This window comes from Toxorhynchites rutilus, chromosome 3 (genome assembly GCF_029784135.1).
Source record: "Toxorhynchites rutilus septentrionalis strain SRP chromosome 3, ASM2978413v1, whole genome shotgun sequence".
Taxonomy (NCBI): domain Eukaryota; kingdom Metazoa; phylum Arthropoda; class Insecta; order Diptera; family Culicidae; genus Toxorhynchites; species Toxorhynchites rutilus.
Genome location: NC_073746.1, coordinates 274583405 through 274602824, shown reverse-complemented (window position 1 = coordinate 274602824; position 19420 = coordinate 274583405). Strand labels below are relative to the sequence as shown.

At 39.3% G+C, this 19420-nt stretch overlaps 1 protein-coding gene across 2 annotated transcripts in view; it reads left to right on the top strand.

Annotated features, from left to right (window-relative positions):
* Positions 1–19420, top strand: part of LOC129777701 (adenylyl cyclase 78C) — a 180253-nt gene that overhangs the window by 147678 nt on the left and 13155 nt on the right. For both annotated transcript variants that reach the window (XR_008743282.1, XM_055784136.1), the window contains 4 exons: positions 1781–2175; positions 2241–2567; positions 2702–2894; positions 18981–19375. Coding sequence is in view for 1 of the 2 variants with exons in the window: in XM_055784136.1 (XP_055640111.1) it covers positions 1781–2175; positions 2241–2567; positions 2702–2894; positions 18981–19375 (1310 nt within the window). In the remaining variant the exon portion in view is untranslated. The remainder of the gene's footprint in view (positions 1–1780; positions 2176–2240; positions 2568–2701; positions 2895–18980; positions 19376–19420) is intronic.

Sequence of the window (19420 nt, the reverse complement as noted above, 5' to 3'; positions counted from 1 at the left end):
TACTTTAGTTTGAGTAGTGTTGATACCGCACTTTGTGCAATACTGAAATTATTTGCAGCTTCAGACCCCTTCCGTCCATATTTTTCGACCTGCTCGATGATGCTCAAACCTTGCGCAATGGTTAGCGTTTTGATTGTTCGCTTGAAAGGTTTCTCGTGGTTTTCCATACTTGAAAAGAAATTGTTTGATGACACGAACACTCCGTCTTCACTTTCGAGGGCAATTGAAATCTGAGGTAATAACGCACAAAAACATGTATGCGAAAATCAATCGAGTTAGGAAGAGTTGACTGTATATATATACAGTATATATATATATATATATATATATATATATATATATATATATATATATATATATATATATATATATATATATATATATATATATATATATATATATATTTGAATGTTTGAAAGTATTGAAGTATTGATAACAAAAAACAATATCGAGTTAGGAAGAGTTGACTGTATATATATACAGTATATATATATATATATATATATATATATATATATATATATATATATATATATATATATATATATATATATATATATATATATATATATATATATATATATATATTTGAATGTTTGAAAGTATTGAAGTATTGATAACAAAAAACAAATTTTGGGCGGGACGAAGTTTGCCGGGTCAGCTGGTGAAGGATAAATACGCTCGAAGCAGTTACACATTTGTTTTGCTCCACGAACTTTTCAACCAATGTATAGGTATTCGCCACAGCGAACGAACGTAGTGAAAATTAAACGCAGTTGTAATCAACACTGGATACATAACCGCACTCCCATACATAACTTCTAACTCCCCTCCCGACATAACCAAATCCAACGTATAGACAGACCCGGCCGGATATGTAGCAAGTAGTGTTACTTTTTATGATGGCACAGCGCATAATGTGATAAAAGTGATAACACGACTCATTATGCCCAGTCAAAGTGCACTCGTGAACGAGACTCGTGGTGATGATGTTTTCCTAGTTTCCTCGTGTTCCCCACATTTCCCCGCATCAGGCATTCCTCCTCCATAAACCTCGTCCTCCGACACACACCGCAACGGTGGAGATAGGGTTTCGCTAAATTTAGCCCTGCGTCCTTCCTTCGAAAGCCATTCTCCCTGAGCAGAATGACACTGGATGTCACGGAGGGAAATTTATCGATTACCTAATTGACTGAGTGTGTGAGGAGCCCGATTCGTCGACTGCCTGTAGCATAACTGCGGCGTTAACTGATGAGCGCAAATTTTATTTATGGCAGATGCTTTTCTGTGTCAGAGTCCGACATTCCGTTCTCTTTTCCTTGCCACCCACTACGGGTGAAGAGGACGGTGCCTCATCGCTCGTCATTGTTTTGTAGTAGCGGGATTTTTATGTTTATGGATTTGTATTCTGCCCCGCAGGTCTCGTTTTATTACTATCCCTGTGTTTGTGTCATTGTTTACAGAACAATAAATTGACTTTTGTAATCTTTGCCGGGGGTTTCGGTCTCGTTAGAGGAACTTTGCACGCCCGAAAATTTTGTGAGATGTGAAAATTGCTATGCAATTTTCTGTCCCACTTCTACGGGCATCATTGATAGTTTGGTTTGTGACGAGAAGCGACGGTTCAGTAATTGGTAGAAGAGCAATTATATCGCTATCGCAGGAATATCAAAACATTCGTATCGACCATACAATGTTATTTTCTAGGTATTCGTTAATTTCTTATCTAGCTAAATCATAACATTAATGACATAGGTTCCGTTTTCGTATCTTTTCACAGACAACAAACAAAAGCCGAATGGTGTAACCACCCCGGTATTGACAGACAATGGCGGGGGAGAAAATGGCGGTTTTTGTCCCCCACCTCCAGATGGCGGAGGTGATGACGAAGGTGGAGGGACTGGAAATGGCGAAGAGGACGGTGGTGTTAATGGGAACAATCCAGCGCTGCCACCACTCAGCAGCAACACCTATGCTGCCTTCAAACGTGGCAACGTGGTCAAGGGCATCTTGTGTCCCTCGATGACCAATTCTTTCCGAGCACCGTCCCTCGAGCGATCCTATCTAACTTATTCTCATCGCCAGCGCCAGAAATCGCTGATCCTTGTGAACGTGGTGGATTTGGCGCTCAAAATTGTCTTGGCCTCCGTTTGGATAGGCTTCAATCATCCCACGGTAAGTGACTAGTTTTTGACAGCAAATTGCAGAAAAGACAACATACCCATTGTACCCGCTTCCAGACAATCAAAGCGAACGAGATTACCTGGTCCGTGTGCTGCGTGATATCCAACTTCCTGATCTGTGTGCTCGGGAGCTGGCGGCTGTTTGCCAACAACTATCTCCACTGGGCCGCTGTGTGCACCTGGCTGCTACTGAATCTGCAGGGTTTCATCGGTGAGGGTCTTGGTTTCGCCGAGCGGGAGTACCTCATATGGTACGTTCTGTTCATAATTTTTGTGCCGTATGCTATGCTTCCGCTGCCACTCAAATGGTGCATGATAGCCGGTTCGGTGTCCGCCGTCTGCCATCTGATCGTGACGACGATCAACAAATTCCTGCACGAAACGGTGAGTGTAATTTGAAGGAAGAAGGAATTGTAAAACATTTGAGTATGAAACCCACACGAATAATATTCGGAATTGTCAGGAGCTTATAATGAAGTGAAATTCAAAATAGTTTTTCTCCATTTTCTTCAATCTAGAATACGACATGCATCATACGCCAGATGATTGCCAACCTGTTGCTCTACCTGGCGATTAACTTCGCCGGCATGTACACCAAATATCTGACCGATCGTGGTCAGCGGTTGGCTTTCATCGAAACCCACAAAGCCATGGAGCATAAGCGCGAGTCGGAGAAGGAGTACCAGCGTACTCAACGTCTGCTCGATTCCAGTAAGTTGTCCCCCTTAAAGTTGAACCCAAATTTTAGTATTCGCCGTCACAGTGTTGGAACCGAGTGTCGTTTTACTATGTCATTCAAGTTCATGGCACGTTTCTGCTCCCAATCTTGAACCGTTTTATTCACTCCAAAACTGCGGGAAATAGGTTGGGTGTTGGATAAAAGCACACCTTTCATCGATCCGCTTATAAAGGGCTCGACATTTTTCAGCCGATTGCTCCTCACAAGGGCAGTGGATAACTTTACAGCAGATGTATATTATACAAATGAAATTCCGTGTTTCCTCACTCTCCTCATCGATATTTTCCAGTTCATTGTACTTATTGCAATATGTTGCTAGGCTTCTTTTTGCCAGCCTTCACGGCTGAGCTGACATCAGAGAATTGCAAAGCTGGCTTTATCCAATCGCTAGAACCTTTTTCGTAGATGTACTTTGTGATTGATATGAAACCAACGAAACTGTACAGTGAAATCCCACTCAAAAGCGATGGAGAGTGCTAACCCACTATAATTCAATGAGTCTCGCTGATTCGATCAGCGATTGTGCACTCTAAACGATCAATCGAAATCTTTTTGACAGTACAATTGTCGATATGAGCGTCATTTCTTGTGCTAACATGTGACACATGAGACAAATTTAATTTTTAACACGACGATAATTTTTTTTCACTACATGTATCGAAAACACGTACACGATTCAATCTGATTCTGTTACCATTGAGAAACGATTGATTTAAAATCAAATAAATTAAAGGTATTGAAGGTATCATTCCCCAATTCCCTTACTCTTGAGGCAATGCTGCAGTGGGGTAATATGTTTAGCATTATCATTTTTGAGAGGGGAAAGCCCATATGGTACGGAGCAGATCGTGTCCTACCCACAAGAGCTTAAAACCTTTTCTTCCTATGACCAGATTACATTTAACCCAACAGAGACAATTTTCCTTAAACTAATTTATTCATAACACTATATATTGGGTTGGGGAAAAAGAAATGTCGTATATTGTCAATATATGGCAACACTTAAACATATCTTGTGTTGTACTTATCGCATCGGGTGATACTATACGGCTATTTAAAGACGGCAATCTGTGCTACAAGTGTCGTTTTGACAGTGTTGTGATTGTCCTTTTCAGTCTCAAGTTATAGCGCGTCAAAGATGGAGTCCACCAAGTAAAGAAATTCGCCATATTTTACGTTTTTACTACCTGCGAGGTAAAACTGCAACGAAGGCGGCCAAAAAAATTTGTGTAGTTTATGGACCCGATACTGTAACGATTCGCACAGCACAGCGTTGGTTTGATCGATTTCGTTCTGGTGTAGTAGCTGTCGAAGATACACCCCGTACTGGTAGGACAATCGTCGTGGAAACCGATAAAATCCTTGAAATCATCCAAGTAGACCGGCATGTGAGCATTCGTTCGGTTGGCCAGGAACTGGGTATAGACCATAAAACCGTTTGGAACCATTTGCAGAAGATTGGATTCCAAAAAAAGCTGCCACACGAGTTGACGCAATAAAATCTTTTAAACCGAATCAACGCCTACGATGCACTGCTGAAACGGAACGAACTCGACCCATTTTTGAAGAAGATGGTGACGAAAAGTGGATCACGTACGACAACCTAAAGCGAAAAAAATCGTGGTAGAAGCGCGGTGAGCCGGCCCAAACCATCGCCAAGCCCGAGTTGACGGCCAGGAAGGTTTTGCTGTGTGTTTGGTGGGATTGGAAGGGAATCATCCACCGTGAGCTGCTCAACTATGGCCAGGCCCTCAACTCGGCTCTCTACTGTGAACAGCTTGACTGTTTGAAGCAGGCGATTGACCAGAAGCGGACAGAAATGATCAATAGGAATGGTGTTGTTTTCCACCAGGATAGCGCTCGGCCTCACACATCTTTGATGACCGGGAAAATCATCTGCTACATCGTATGCCAGTTCCACAAGAAAAAAAGACCGTGTCTTTCGGACAGTTGACAACGGCTCTACAACAGGCTGTGAAAAATAGGAAATTGCATTCAACCAGAGTGAACCATAAACCTACAACATCGCATCGGAGGATAGTGATCGTTTTTTCCAAAAAGGCAGTTCTTCCTATTTATCCGCAACTTTGAGAAATTTTTGTGTTTCTGACACCTCTTGGAAACATTTGTCGTCGGAATCTGGTCGGTTATGTTAATAGTTAGCATGACCTTGGCATGCTCTGGCTACAAAGAGAACGAAGTTTTACGTGTCTAGCAGCTACATAATTTTGTTTTCTGCATTTTCTCAAAGATTATGAATCCGAAATTAACGAAAATGTATGCTCATAGCATGAAAGGGAGGGTTATGTGTAACCAAACGTTGGGTTACAATAATGAATTTGGTGGGAGGGCCAACCGTGGGTTTGGAATTTACCGATATTGACCAAAAAAAAATGTAAAATATTTGTTTATCTTGTCATTAGAGAAATCCACAGTTCATGTCCACAACTCGTGTTTGACTCAATGTACTTTCTCAAGTGACCAATAAAAAATGTAGTATTGGGAGCCTGTGATTAACTGTCGTAGTAAAGTTGACGTATGAGTCCAATTTTTGTACAGAACCAAACAAACAGTTAATCGCAGGTTGGTGTTTCACAAAGAATTATTTTTTGTTGTATTTATTTAGTAGTAGGGAAGAAAACATATTTATTTGTTTATTCATTTATGTATTCATTTATTTATATATTTATTTATTTATTTATTTATTTATTCAATTGATAATTTATTTATACATTCAAACTTTATTTAAAATTGCTTGTTTCTTTTATCAAGTTCGTCGTTTTTTATTTATCTATTTGTTTATTCATGCGGAAGCAAGTGTTGGGTTTAATGTCAAGGTAATGCATGCTACCTTAAATATTTAGTTATTAGTATTTGTCTGTCGGAGTAATCGTCGTCGCAGCAAAAGAGGGATGGACAGGGCGCAGGCATTGGAAACGGTCCTGAATGGAAATTTGCCAGAAAAGATGAATATGGTCGACAGCTTGAATAGTTTGAAAAAATTTTAACCCTCCTGTACTCGCGTGCAAAATCATAACACGTATACTCGCGCACGGTGTCACAGACCGAAAATTGAACTTCTCTGTTATGTTGCCATTGTGTATTTTTAAGGCTTTATTGGCGTTTATTTGAAGAAGAGGGTATGATTGAATGAAAAAAACTCAAACAATATGTTTTCTTTGTCTTTATTATGTTTTAATAGTCATCTAAGTCAGCCTCCTCAAAACAGAGTAATTTTCGATACTCCAACACAAATAAAAAAATTCAAATTTTTCACTGTTGTTAATGAAAAGTAAGCAACTGACTATAATTCATGAAAGTATAAAGAGTTATAAAATAACATAAAAACGTATTAATCGATGAAGTTTGCATATTCTTCGTCTCTGTATTCTTGGTAAACTAAGAATTAATGCCTTTTTAGATGGGGCATAAAAAGATGATATAAAATGATTTCTAGGAACTTCCTTTTCTTTTCCTTGTTTTCTTGCCGATATTGTCCATTATAAAAAAATATCTCCGAAACTGTAACTGTTAAAAATTACCATAAGCCATCGATTAGTTTATAATTTACTGTTTACAATTCTTCCACAAGTGAAATTCTTTCACAAGTGTGTATATGTATGACCATTATATTTAGCGAATAACTATACGAAAGTCAAACATTTATATTTTGCTTTTGAACGTATGAATCCAACTACGAATAGTTTATATATGGATCCGTTCAATCCAGTTAAAAAAGGGACTGAAATCAAATAAGAATAGTCCGGTAATGATCTTATGCATTATATTCAATAAATATTCCACGCCACTAACATTAATTTATACATTTTATTCAACAATATTCTAGAATATGAAAAAACTAGAAAATTACTCCTATACTCGCGTCGGTGTGTCAGACCGAAAGTGGGAAGAAAGTGGCACACGTCCCCTTGTACCAACACATGCGATACGCTAAACGATGACGAACGACGAATAACGAAGCTAGAGAGAATCGCAAAGTCGTAGTGTTCATATTTTCTGAGAAATGAACGAATTATTGATTTCTCGGTCTGACAGACCAATGCGCGAGTATAGGAGTGTTAAAGGCGAGCAAAGAAAAAAAGGAGAAGAGAAAGGATTGAGATGGTTCGAATTGGAAAAGATCGAGGAGTCTTCGTGAAGATCGGACGCAGTTGTGATTACTGCGAGAATTTTTCTAACAAAGCCCGAATTTAAGAAAAAGGGTATCCGTCCTTCGTCTATAAACTAGCCACGTAAAAAGGGTAACTCACGTGAGGAAGTTCCGGTAATTTAATTACCGTATATGTTCGCGAGTCAGTGAGTGCTCATCTCGACCCTATGGTCTATCAGTGACACCGGCCGTCATCATATCCGGCCGTAGATCGTGAAAAGTGCGATTCACATACAACATCCACGTAACGTTCACGTCACGTCACGTCACTTTACGTCAATTATTCTGTGAATCTGAAATTTATTTGAATCGCACTAAAAGGTGCTATCTGTCGTGTGATTATCGTCCAGCTTGTCCAGACCGTCCAACCTGTCCAGCCGATCCCGTCCTGTTGCTGCATCGCCAGTTCCAGCCCTAGAAGTGTACCCGGAAGTCGACCAACGCAGCGAACGGCCGCAACGAAACCGATGAGTTCGAGCCCGAAAAAAAATTATAACAAAAAAGTACATGTGCAGAAAAAAGATTTATTTATTAAGTGTAAATTGTGTGGCCATCCAAACCGCGGATTTCTTTGTTTTTCGTTAAAAAAAAAAAAGGTAGTGTAAACCTTGTTTTCCGCCATCCAAGAAAAATATTGTAAAAGTGCTTTTTCACCATTTTGTTCTGTGTTCGTGTTGCGAGTTTGAGTTTGGAGTTTCCCCAGAGATCCCTCATCAAACGACCCAAGCTACGTTAAAAGAACCAGCTACAAACAAAGTAAACATTAACATATGGTATTGCGAAATACTTGGTTATGGAGGTCAGAAATTTAGGAGGCAAGAGTACTCTAGGTCACATTCTTTGACTTGGTTCGCTTTGGCTGAACCTTTCTTAATTCAATTTTCTTCGATCATTACATTTTAGAATTGAAAAGTGAAAGTCATTCATTTACATTCAAATGGACGCACCATTTTTCGTGCGAAATGGTGAAATCTGACGAAATATGTACAAATGGGGAAAAACTGGTTCCCAACGATCAAGAAATTATTTATATTGATTACTTCCTGATTAGCCAGATTTATTTCAAACATTTTAATATTATTACTGACGAATTTCATGCCAACTCGTCTTAGGAGTAGGCAGCAACATCTCAGATAGTAATGAAACGTTGTGGGTGCTAAAACATGGGTCATTTAAGCAACTTCACATACTTGAAATATTCTAAAAAGAATTAGACTACTTTTTGGAAAATGACAATTTTTTTTCTTAATTTTTTACAAAAAATTATAATTTAAAAACTATGATACCTACAAAATTCTTGTCACAGGACGAAATGTAGGAAATTGTTTAAATTTTCACAAAAAAAAATGCCAAAAATTTCGCTGACAAAAAAGTTAGTTTAAAAATTAAAATTCATTTTTCTCAAAATCGTATTTTTTTTAAAATACCCAAAAATATATATATGAATAGCCCTTACAATTTCCAATAAGTCGTCCATACATCGGAAGATGGGCACTTTTACAGGGAAAAAGTTTTTCGAGCAACAACTTTTTTATGTTTCTTCAAAAAAAAAATACAACTTATCCTAATTTTGTTTAAAGTCAAGATAGCGATATTCAACAATGTTTTAGACCTTGCTAAAATATAAACTTTTGTCGAAGACATCATTTTTCTATCTTTATTTTTTTATGTTTTTGGAATATAAGTCATTTTTGTATGAAGACTACTGAAAAAAATTATGTATTGCTCGTAACATTTTTGTGTGTAAATTCTCACGTTTGACATGTTCTTGAAATGTTTCTAAATAGAGAAATGCTAGCAGAGAATGTAAATTGCGGTAATTTATACACAAAAATGTTGCGAATTAAACATTAATAGTATTTTTTCAAAGAAAAAAAATGAAAAGTTGTTGTTCGAAAAACTTTTTCTATGTAAATATGCCCATCGTCTGTTGTATGGAAAACTTGACGGAAATTTTAAGGGCTATTTATATCTATTTATAGAATTTTAAAAGCATATGTTTTCGAGAAAAATAAATTTTAAATATTTTTTTTCAATTATTTTTTGTTTCAAAAAATTCTTCGATAATTTTCAATGAAAATCAAAATAATTTCCTACATTCCATTCTTTGACTACAATTTTGTAGGTCTGATGGATTTTCCAGGTCTTTTTTCATTTTGATTTTTTTCAACTTTATTTCAAAAAATCTTAATTTAAAAATTATTAGATCTACAAAAAGTTGGTCAGAGAATGAAATGTAGGAAATTGCTTACGTTTTCATCCTTTTATCGTATTTTTTTTTCAAAGAAAACATGAAAAAGTTGTTGCTCGAAAAACTTTTTCCCTGTAAAAGTGCACAACTTCCGATGTATAACGACTTGTTGGAAATTGTAAGGGCTGCTCATATATATATTTTTGGAAACTTTACATTTCAAAAATTGCACGAACTAAGAGGCTATGAGTTCATGCACCAAAATATATATTTTTATTAAGGCTCAAATGGCGTCAGCCTAACGGAGCCGGGAGTTCAATATTTTGACAATGTTTGCTTACAACTATGTTAGTAATATGTAACCGATTACTCGCGGTTGGCTCGAGGTTAGTATTACAAGTGTTTTCATAATTGGGATGTTGCAGTCTTCAGTGCTCTGTACGTGTGCCCGACATAGGATACTTCCTATTGGGATGCAGCTGACCGTTAATCAGCAACGCCCCCCCAGTCTGCACCACATATCTAGCGTGGTGCGTCTTTTTCGACTTGAGGAATCCAGGATAGAATGATCACTAGCCGGCGCAATCATCAGCTCGTGTAGAGTTGTCATGAGCGGTACAACCTTTGGCTCTTGTTGAATCATCAGTGGACTGCACAACCTTCGGCCCGTGTATCTGTAAAGAGTGTGTGTATGTATTGCCGCGACTAGTAAAAGTTTAAAGATCGTTCATGCACATTTTGCAAGTCTGATTAAATAATCCTTGGTTTCGTTCAAAGAAAACACTCTCTGAATAGAAAGAAGCTTTCTATTTTTTTGCGTGCATGTTGGCAATTAAAGTCTGGGGAGCCGACTGCATAGCGGGCGACTTCGTACAAATGCTGACCAAAAAAATAAATACCCAAAAATTAGTTTTAGATGCAACCTTCAGCGGCTAAAACACACCATTAATTTCTCGATGTTATCACAAACTGAATGAAGGAAAAAACTAAAAGCTACACTTACACTGCACTACATATGCTATGTGTGCATGCGATTGCATCATCCTTTCTTCTCCTCTTCTCCGCTCATTTTATAGCTCGGGTCGCGATCGTCGCGAACAAGCAGTATTGGCCATTTGTATTCAAAGATCCAGCCAAAATTGTTGCTCCCGTGGTCGAGTGGTTAGCGTCACGCCTAACATGTCACTGCTGAATAATTCAATTTTAGTACTTGTTCAAATAGCTAATAATAGCGAAATAAATAATGATATCAAATGTAAAAAACTCTCATATCAATCGATGTTTATTTTGTTCAGAACAGAAAAAGAGGTTTATTTTATTTGCCCAATATTTTTGATGAAGCACCAATTGTCATGAAAGGAAAGCATTTTTTTCCATGTCAACATACCAACACACCACGCGTTGAGTGGTGGTGGTGTGGTGTCCGATTCGCTTCTTTTACTCTACGCACTGCCGGTGCTTGAGGTGAAAATGCAAGAGAAACTGTACACCATGTTCGAACATCATGTTGAACATTGGGATTAAACATTGTGTGTCCAAACATACCACGAATACAAACATGTCACATTTTCTAACATAGGTACGAAAAAATCATGTTTGTACTCAAACACAAAACTGTGAACAGCAGCGTGGACATGTTTATTCCGGACGCAGTGTTTTTTGTGAAACATGGAAGACTGGAAGTAACAATTCAGACTAAAATATACATCCAGCCACACTGAACTGAAAACCATATTCTTGAACTTTCATTCTGCCAAAGTGAACTGAATGCATGCGTACCAAAACTAAAAAAAAATTGAAAAAAAAATAAAAATTCTTTCTATATTTATGTGTTATTTTACAGATACTCATAATCTCAAAGTTTCGAGGGCATCCTGTTTGTAACATGTGAGCGATAAAATATTTTTTTATTATTTTTTATTTCATCAGCCACGGTCAATTAGTGGGAGCCCAAACTTCAGGAATATCTCAAAATAATGTTCTTGGCGCTTGGTTCATTTTGGCAGAACCCCGACCAATTGTTCCTAAAATTGATGCAATGGCATTAGGGGTTACGTGAATCCGATGGACAGGATTTGGGACTTCCTAAAACATCCGCCGCTAGTGTTGAAACAAAGCATTCCATCGCCAACGCAACAATACTTAATTTCACTTTGTCACCTTCCCTCCATGGAGAGGGGAGCAGTAAAATTTTCCGCTTTATGTGCCCCAATTTGATTCGTTTTCATTCGGAGTGCATAGTTTGCCAAAATTACCAAAGTTTCCTGTTCTTCGTAGCACAATTCATTAGGAGTAGGAGACCGTCATTGACGCGGTAATTGCTTAATTGTGAGGAAGTACGTGATGAATACGTGAGAGGGTCCTTTCGGTTCGGGATCGGAATTTTAATCAAGTTTCAAATCGTTTGCGGTGCTGTTTTTTTGATGGCGTCACTAATTCGGTTAACAACCGAGGTCGACCTACGCGAGACGACTTTGTCTAATGCAAGGTCGCATAATTACAAATCATTTGAGATGAAATATTTTTTCCGAGCATCACTCATGTCGTGCGGAAATATAAACACTTTGTCTAATGCAAGGTCGCATAATTACAAATCATTTGAGATGAAATATTTCTTCCGAGCATCACTCATGTCGTGCGGAAATATAAACACTTTGTCTAATGCAAGGTCGCATAATTACAAATCATTTGAGATGAAATATTTCTTCCGAGCATCACTCATGTCGTGCGGAAATATAAACACAACAACGTTTGAACTAAACTTTTGCTATTAAATTGATGCAGGGCTCAAGGTACGAGAAACTTTTCATACTACATCATGTTTCCACCGGTAGTAAACGAGTGACAGACCGGTGTGCTATATCATCGTCAATATTAATTTGATCAATTAAAATGTTATTGCTTCAACGAACGCTCGATCGAACGTGTATCATTAGAAGTCGTTTAAGTTTACCACCTTGCCATATTACATCGTTCGTGAAGCAAGACTTCTGGTTTGGCAGTTGATAAGCTCGGAAGTTGATGATATTGAATCTCTCTCAGTTCTCAGTGAGGAAATTGGGCAGAATCACGTGATAGTTTAATGAAATCTCATAAACAAGTAATTCAATTTTTCAAATCCCTCAGGCTATGTTCGTCTTAGGAATAAGTGGCATTTTCTCCAACGACATATTGACAGAGTCAGAAGCTAGTTTTTCCACAGTCCGATATGCATGTCACCGAGTACCGTTCACGCGTGAGGCGCTCGATCGCTGGTTATATACCGTTCATGCGTGATAATGTGTAGAAAATCGATAGTCATATCACCTATATCGTAATATCTTATCGGGAGAAGCCTACTACACGTCAGCAAATGATATTATGTTGTAGGTATATGTAGGCAATTGGCTAAATGATTATATGGTAACACTATCAGGCATATATGAGAATATGCTCAATATCGATGCTAATTTGCATCATAAAAGCTTGGAGACGTATTTAGCAGTGCAAGGAATTTTGTTGTTACAAGCACAAGTAGACTATTTTTGTTGGAAAGAGTCATTTATTTCAGATGCACACCACAAAAAACCTTTCCGGGAGTAATGATGCAGAATGGCCGAAATCAGAACGAAATTTAAATCTGAATAAATAAAGATGCCACTATCGCATGAACCTCGGACAAGTCAAAAACATGTGTTTTGACAAAATGGCGGCCGTCTGAAGAAAAAAAATGCCGTTTTGAACGTTTTTTCTTACGTTTTCCCGATTGTTTTAAGAAAGTAAAATAAAAAATATATGATTATTCATTATTTCATGCGATGGAAAGATGCATATACATTGTATTCGTATTAATTTGAAATAAATCGGTTCAGTAGAACTTGAGATATCATGTACACCAGTTTAAAAAACAGTTTCGAGAAAAACGCGTTTGAAGTTAGTTGTTATGGCCGTACTAAATCAGATACCGACAATTTCTAAATTAGAATACTCCCTTAAATAACAAAACTAACGCATTTTATAACAGAGGTTGTAGTAGGCGTATCTGAAAGCAAATTGTTTGGAAAATCTGTATCTTTTTGCTCTGAAAAAGTTGTACAGGATGGAAGCGAGAGAAGAAATCTTGATTTTGGACACCCACATTTAAAACCCAACGTCGCGAAAATGCTGAAAGTGGCTAAATCGACCGTGTGCTGAAACGTTTTCGTGAACGTGAAACCGTTGTTCGGATAGATCAGAGGCGTCGCGTCGTAGTGAAACATACGATCGAAAGCTGAGGTTGAAAGTATTGAGAACAATTAAGGCAAACCGGGACTCTCGGACTACTACATCGCAAAAAACACAACTTTAACCAAAAGACCATCCGGAGATGGCAGTTGTGGACTGAAAACCAAGGTTATCGTCACAAACATGACAATGCATTCGAAAATTTATAGGGAAGAGTGCCTGTAGAAACGTCTCATTCTCTTTATTAGGGCTCACAAAGGTGCAGTGAAGTTTTGGCCAGATTAAGTTTGCTGACGTTGGGGTCGATTACATCGAAAAAGTCCTCAATCCTCCCAATTTTCAAACGGAAATTGAAAAAGGATGCCAAAGTGACGCGGAATGCTGTGAACATGAAGAGATCGTGGAATAAAATGGCCGCTGAGATTGACCAACAGAGAGTCCAAACTTTGGTGGATGGTATCCGAAGTAAAGCTCGAGAATTCGGCAAAACTGTAGCGGAACAACTTTCACAATATTTTCAATGAGAAGAACAATAAATTAACCGCATTTTGTTATAAAAATATTTTTTGTACCTTCAACCAATCCCGAGATACAACTGGTGTTGTGATCCCGGTGTTCCTTCATAAACCGTGCCCCTTTTTCTTTCATGACGAGGTGCAATAGAATAAAGAGAGCCGACCGACCGTGCGGAGCGGTAAGGCGCGTCCACATTATGCCGAATGATGCCGATCGGCCTGTACCAGACGGCATATTCGGTTCGTTATGTAATGTGGACGCCCCATCGGGTGCACGAAGCCGAAGTCCCATCGGATGCACGAAGCCGTCTCGAACACACGAAGCACTATGTCGTCAACGCTAATTTACTTCGTTTTGTTTTGGTTCGACTTTCTCGAACCGGACCCACTTGTTTCGAGTTGGGTTCGGTTTGATTCGAGTCGGTTTTCAGCACGTCGGCAAGCCCGGGCGGTACGTCCACATTTAGCCGGCTTTACCGGGCGGCCAAGGCCGATTGGCGTAATGTGGACGCGTCTTTAGAGGCGAATGAACCTCTCAAAAACAAAGAATGGAAAGTGCGGAGCATGAGTTTTCATTTCATCATCAAGCAAGCAACACGAAGCAAGTGCGAGAGTGCAATTCCAGAACAAGCAATAAGAACCACAAGAGTAGCCACAACAGTATTGCAAGAGAAGCAATGACTGTACCAGCCTCATCGCAAGAGTGCGACATCATCATAACCATATAAGCAGTGGTAAGCAGTGCAGCAATTGGAATCTGGCGAAACAACAATAGCAGCAGCTTCAGCAGCAGCAACAGTGGCAGAATATCACCAACACCAGAGCAGTGATGTTTGACTCAAAACAATGCATAAACGTCTACAAAACATATTTTTGTAAATTGGACAGACAATAAACTTTCGTTGTTAGTATAAGTTACTAAGATATATGGGCAAACATGAAAAATGCAGTTAATTTACTGTGGCTAAGTTTGCTGTCACATACCTTATTTACTAGTTCTACGAATTCATTCGTACGAAAGAAACACCTCCAGCGAAAGACAGATCTCTATAGTAGCATGTCAGAAAAGAAAATTAAAACTATTGAGAACCAAAGCGGAGGGTCCAAAGCTCCTAAGGAGGATGGTTGTAATAGCTGTTATCGATGGTTATTATGCAAAGAAAGGAGTGGAAAATATCCTTAGTCGAGACGATTTGAAATATAATACGAGTGATGAATAAAAATATATAAAGGGTGTGTCACATCAAATTGCATCACGGAAAAAACGCTGTAGAAATTCGCCCAGTAGACCGATCCTTTTGAAAATTTTAGACAGTAAAATAAAAACTATTAAACAACTTTTGGCATTTTCTTTTTATTCATACTTCGAGCCCAAGCCCGTATGCTCGCACCTCCCTCTTTACCCCGTCCATAAGGTTCTGTACAACGTCAGGTTGTAGTTTTTTTTTGAACAGAAATCCATTTTCTCTTGAAGTCCGCCTCCGATTTGACAACTTTTGGGTTCTTCCGGAGGGCCTGCTTCATAATCGCCCAATATTTCTCTATTGGGCGAAGCTCCGGCGCGTTGAGCGGGTTCATTTCCTTTGGCACGAAGGTGACCCCGTTGGCTTCGTACCACTCCAACACGTCTTTTGGATAGTGGCACGAAGCGAGATCCGGCCAGAAGATGGTCGGGCCCTCGTGCTGCTTCAATAGTGGTAGTAAGCGCTTCTGTAGGCACTCCTTAAGGTAAACCTGCCCGTTTACCGTGCCGGTCATCACGAAGGGGGCGCTCCGCTTTCCGCAAGAGCAGATCGCTTGCCACACCATGTACTTTTTGGCAAACTTGGATAGTTTTTGCTTGCGAATCTCCTCCGGAACGCTGAATTTGTCCTCTGCGGAGAAGAACAACAGGCCCGGCAGCTGACGAAAGTCCGCTTTGACGTAGGTTTCGTCGTCCATTACCAGGCAATGCGTCTTCGTCAGCATTTCGGTGTACAGCTTCCGGGCTCGCGTCTTCCACACCATGTTTTGCCTTTCGTCGCGGTTAGGAGCCTTCTGAACCTTGTATGTACGCAGGCCCTCCCGCTGCTTGGTCCGCTGGACGAATGAACTTGACAAATTTAGCTTATTTGCGACATCCCGGACCGAACTTCTCGGATCACGTCTAAACTGCTTAACTACGCGCTTGTGATCTTTTTCACTGACGGAGCATCCATTTTTGCCGTTCTTCACCTTCCGGTCGATGGTTAGGTTCTAGAAGTATCGTTTTAGTACTCTGCTGACCGTGGATTGGACGATTCCCAGCATCTTACCGATGTCCCGATGTGACAACTCCGGATTCTCGAAATGAGTGCGCAGAATTAATTCACGACGCTCTTTTTCGTTCGACGACATTTTTCCAAATTTACGAAAAATTGTAAGTGAAGCATGGCCAACGTGATCTATACACTCTTATCTGATTATAAGAGAAAGCTGAAGATATAATTCCTAAAAATTAAATTTCTACAGCGTTTTTTCCGTGATGCAATTTGATGTGACACACCCTTTAGTTCGAGAGGTTTTAAAGGAGTTTTCTCAGTGACCTTCTCAGGTTAGAATGTTTGTATTATTTTTGAAATCTCGTTTGAAATCTCTCGAATAGTTTAGAGTTCGCGTTTGCAGAATCACATCACTCACCACAGTGAATCCTGATTCTTCTAACCCATTCCCACTAACAGTTTTTCCTTCCATGATACTCGCAAGCGGAGACCATACTATAGAGGCGACCCTTCTGGCCGCGAATATCATACTAACATTCCTTCCTTTCCCCTGGTGACTGTAAGGACGTGGCCGGCGTCGTTATTGTTGATTTCACCGATACCGATACTTGCACACTGAGAATGGTTTGCTACTCCCAAACGTCATTCAGTGTTTTCTTTGTACAAAATTTGGTTCAGGTCAATCACGGAGAGCAACTACGAAGTGTACAGTCCACCCAAGCTCAATCTCAAGCTCTACTAATTCATTTGTACGAAAGGTTAGATCGCCGTTTTTGTACCGAATTTTCTCTTCGTCGACCTCCATTGTTATAACCCTGTAACTCACAACTGAATGGAACAAACAAAAAACAGCAAAAGAATTTTTGTAGTGTGAAATGTCACCTCTACAACATTTTTTTTTTCTTCAAGTGCCCAAGTGCATTATTTGCTACGTTTTGTTTGGTCCAATTTATGCTTCTCAAATGGTTTCGACCAAACGGAGTCTTCGTAGCCTAATTGGTTGCGTGTCCGCTACTAAGCGAACAATCATGAGCTCATAGCTTAAGGGCCCTCAACTGACCATCTTGTTGTGTTATTTTAGCTACAATGTCCGAGCAACAATCATCATGTGACGGTAATCCCAGCCCCTTACCCGCTCACATTTTCGGTCTGCTGCATCGGTAATTGGCACTATTAATAACACAACAATGGAAGTCTCATATCAACAGTCCCGCTGTGAACAGTCCGACTGTGAATCTTCGAACAATAGGAATATTCTTACGCCGCAAAAGGCGACATGCGTTGTGTATCGATAGAATAGAAATATGTCTACGCCTGAACGACTACTGTGTAATAGATAAAACAAATGTTTATCGATGGATAGGAATACTTTTACGCCTAAAAGTGGTAACAGTGTAATATACAACAAAAAGTTATCTTAAGATAAAAATGTACACGAATGAATTCGGCTCCAGAGTAACAATGGAATTGCTGTGCTCATACACTAAGAGCCTCCACAGACTGCAGATTTTCCATCGGCCGATAATTTTGGATGGTTTGGGCTAGTGCAAACACCAACCCAACTGAATCGATGTATTGTGCGCTAATGCATACCTCTCCGTACTAATCAAACTATTGGACAATAAAATGTCTGCGGTCTGCGGGGACTTCAAGGCCACAGTTCAACGAATATCATCAGCAACGACCAACGAGTTTTAATTTTGAGGTCATGAAATGGATAACCGTGACCCATCGCTTTCGTGTAATTGATCCAACACACAGTGATGATACTGATGTGAAATTGCCTGTGGCTGCGTTCAGTTTGTTGAGAACAGTGCATTGTCAAAATGAGGACAAACATTTCGGCATTGTGAGAACAAACCACCAAACCTTTCACAAATGAATCATTGAAAGTTATTTACAATACAATAAGATGCATTTTCAGTAATATCTAAATAATAAAATATCTTAACTGATTTTTATTTACTTGGGGAGAGCCTGTGTTAATTTAGACGTATTTTTGAGCTTATTGTTGGCTGGGGTCATTCAGATCGATCATTCACTTTTTACGAACTCGTGCATGGTTTCCAAATTGAAATTGGCATTAAAGTACAACACATTGCAAGCCGGATGGAAAGAAGAAATTTCCCAAAAACAAGAGATGTGTTCATTGTTATAGTTACCACCAACACAATCGATTTCATATTTTTTATGCCGTTCTGGAAAGATGCTGAATAGTATAATTTGTGAATTATTTGTTTGGGAATGATGTTATTGGGAGCGTTGAAGAAGTAATGTTGGTAATACAGCACGGACTCGATTATATACAGACTCGATTAAATACTGACTCGATTATATACAATTTTGGACTCGAAGAATTTCAATAACTCTGTCATTGTTGAATTTCGACCATATGCGTAGAAGAATTTTTTTTCATCAAATATGATCGTTTATCACCTCTATTCACCACCATGAATAAGATTAACAATCCTTGGTGTAGTCCTACGTCTCTTCGATTATGTCCCCGACATCACCCATCCGTATTTTTTAGAACATGTATTGTTAAAAACTTCGATTCACATTCTTCGGAACTGGCGAACAAAATTCCATTCAAGTTGGGTTACATGTATTTTCGTGCCAAGTTCATATTGAAGCGATCAAATTTTATGACTGAGTATCTCTTATGCAAAAAAAAACAGTAATGGACTGAGAGAGGCGTCAAACGAATAAACTAATCTCCATCATTCTTTTCGTTTCAGTTCTACCGATGTTCGTGAACAATGATATCCGCAAGGAAATGTACAAGTCCCCGGAACAGCAGGCCCAGGTTGACACCCAGTTCAAGAAGCTCTATATCTATCACATGGACAACGTGAGCATCTTGTTCGCAGACATTAAGGGGTTTACCGAGCTGGCGAGCAAAACATCGGCCCAGCAGCTGGTCAAGATACTGAACGATCTGTTTGCACGCTTCGACAAGATCGCCGAGGACAACCACTGCTTGAGGATCAAGCTGCTAGGGGATTGCTACTACTGTGTGTCGATGTTCGACAGCCAGAGCTGGAAAAGTCGGCCGGATCATGCCGTTTGTAGCGTCGAGACCGGCCTGCACATGATCAAGGCCATCAAGGATGTGAGGGTGCAGACGAATGTGGTATGTTTTGAAAAAATTGGAATTTGAATTTCGATTTGATAAACA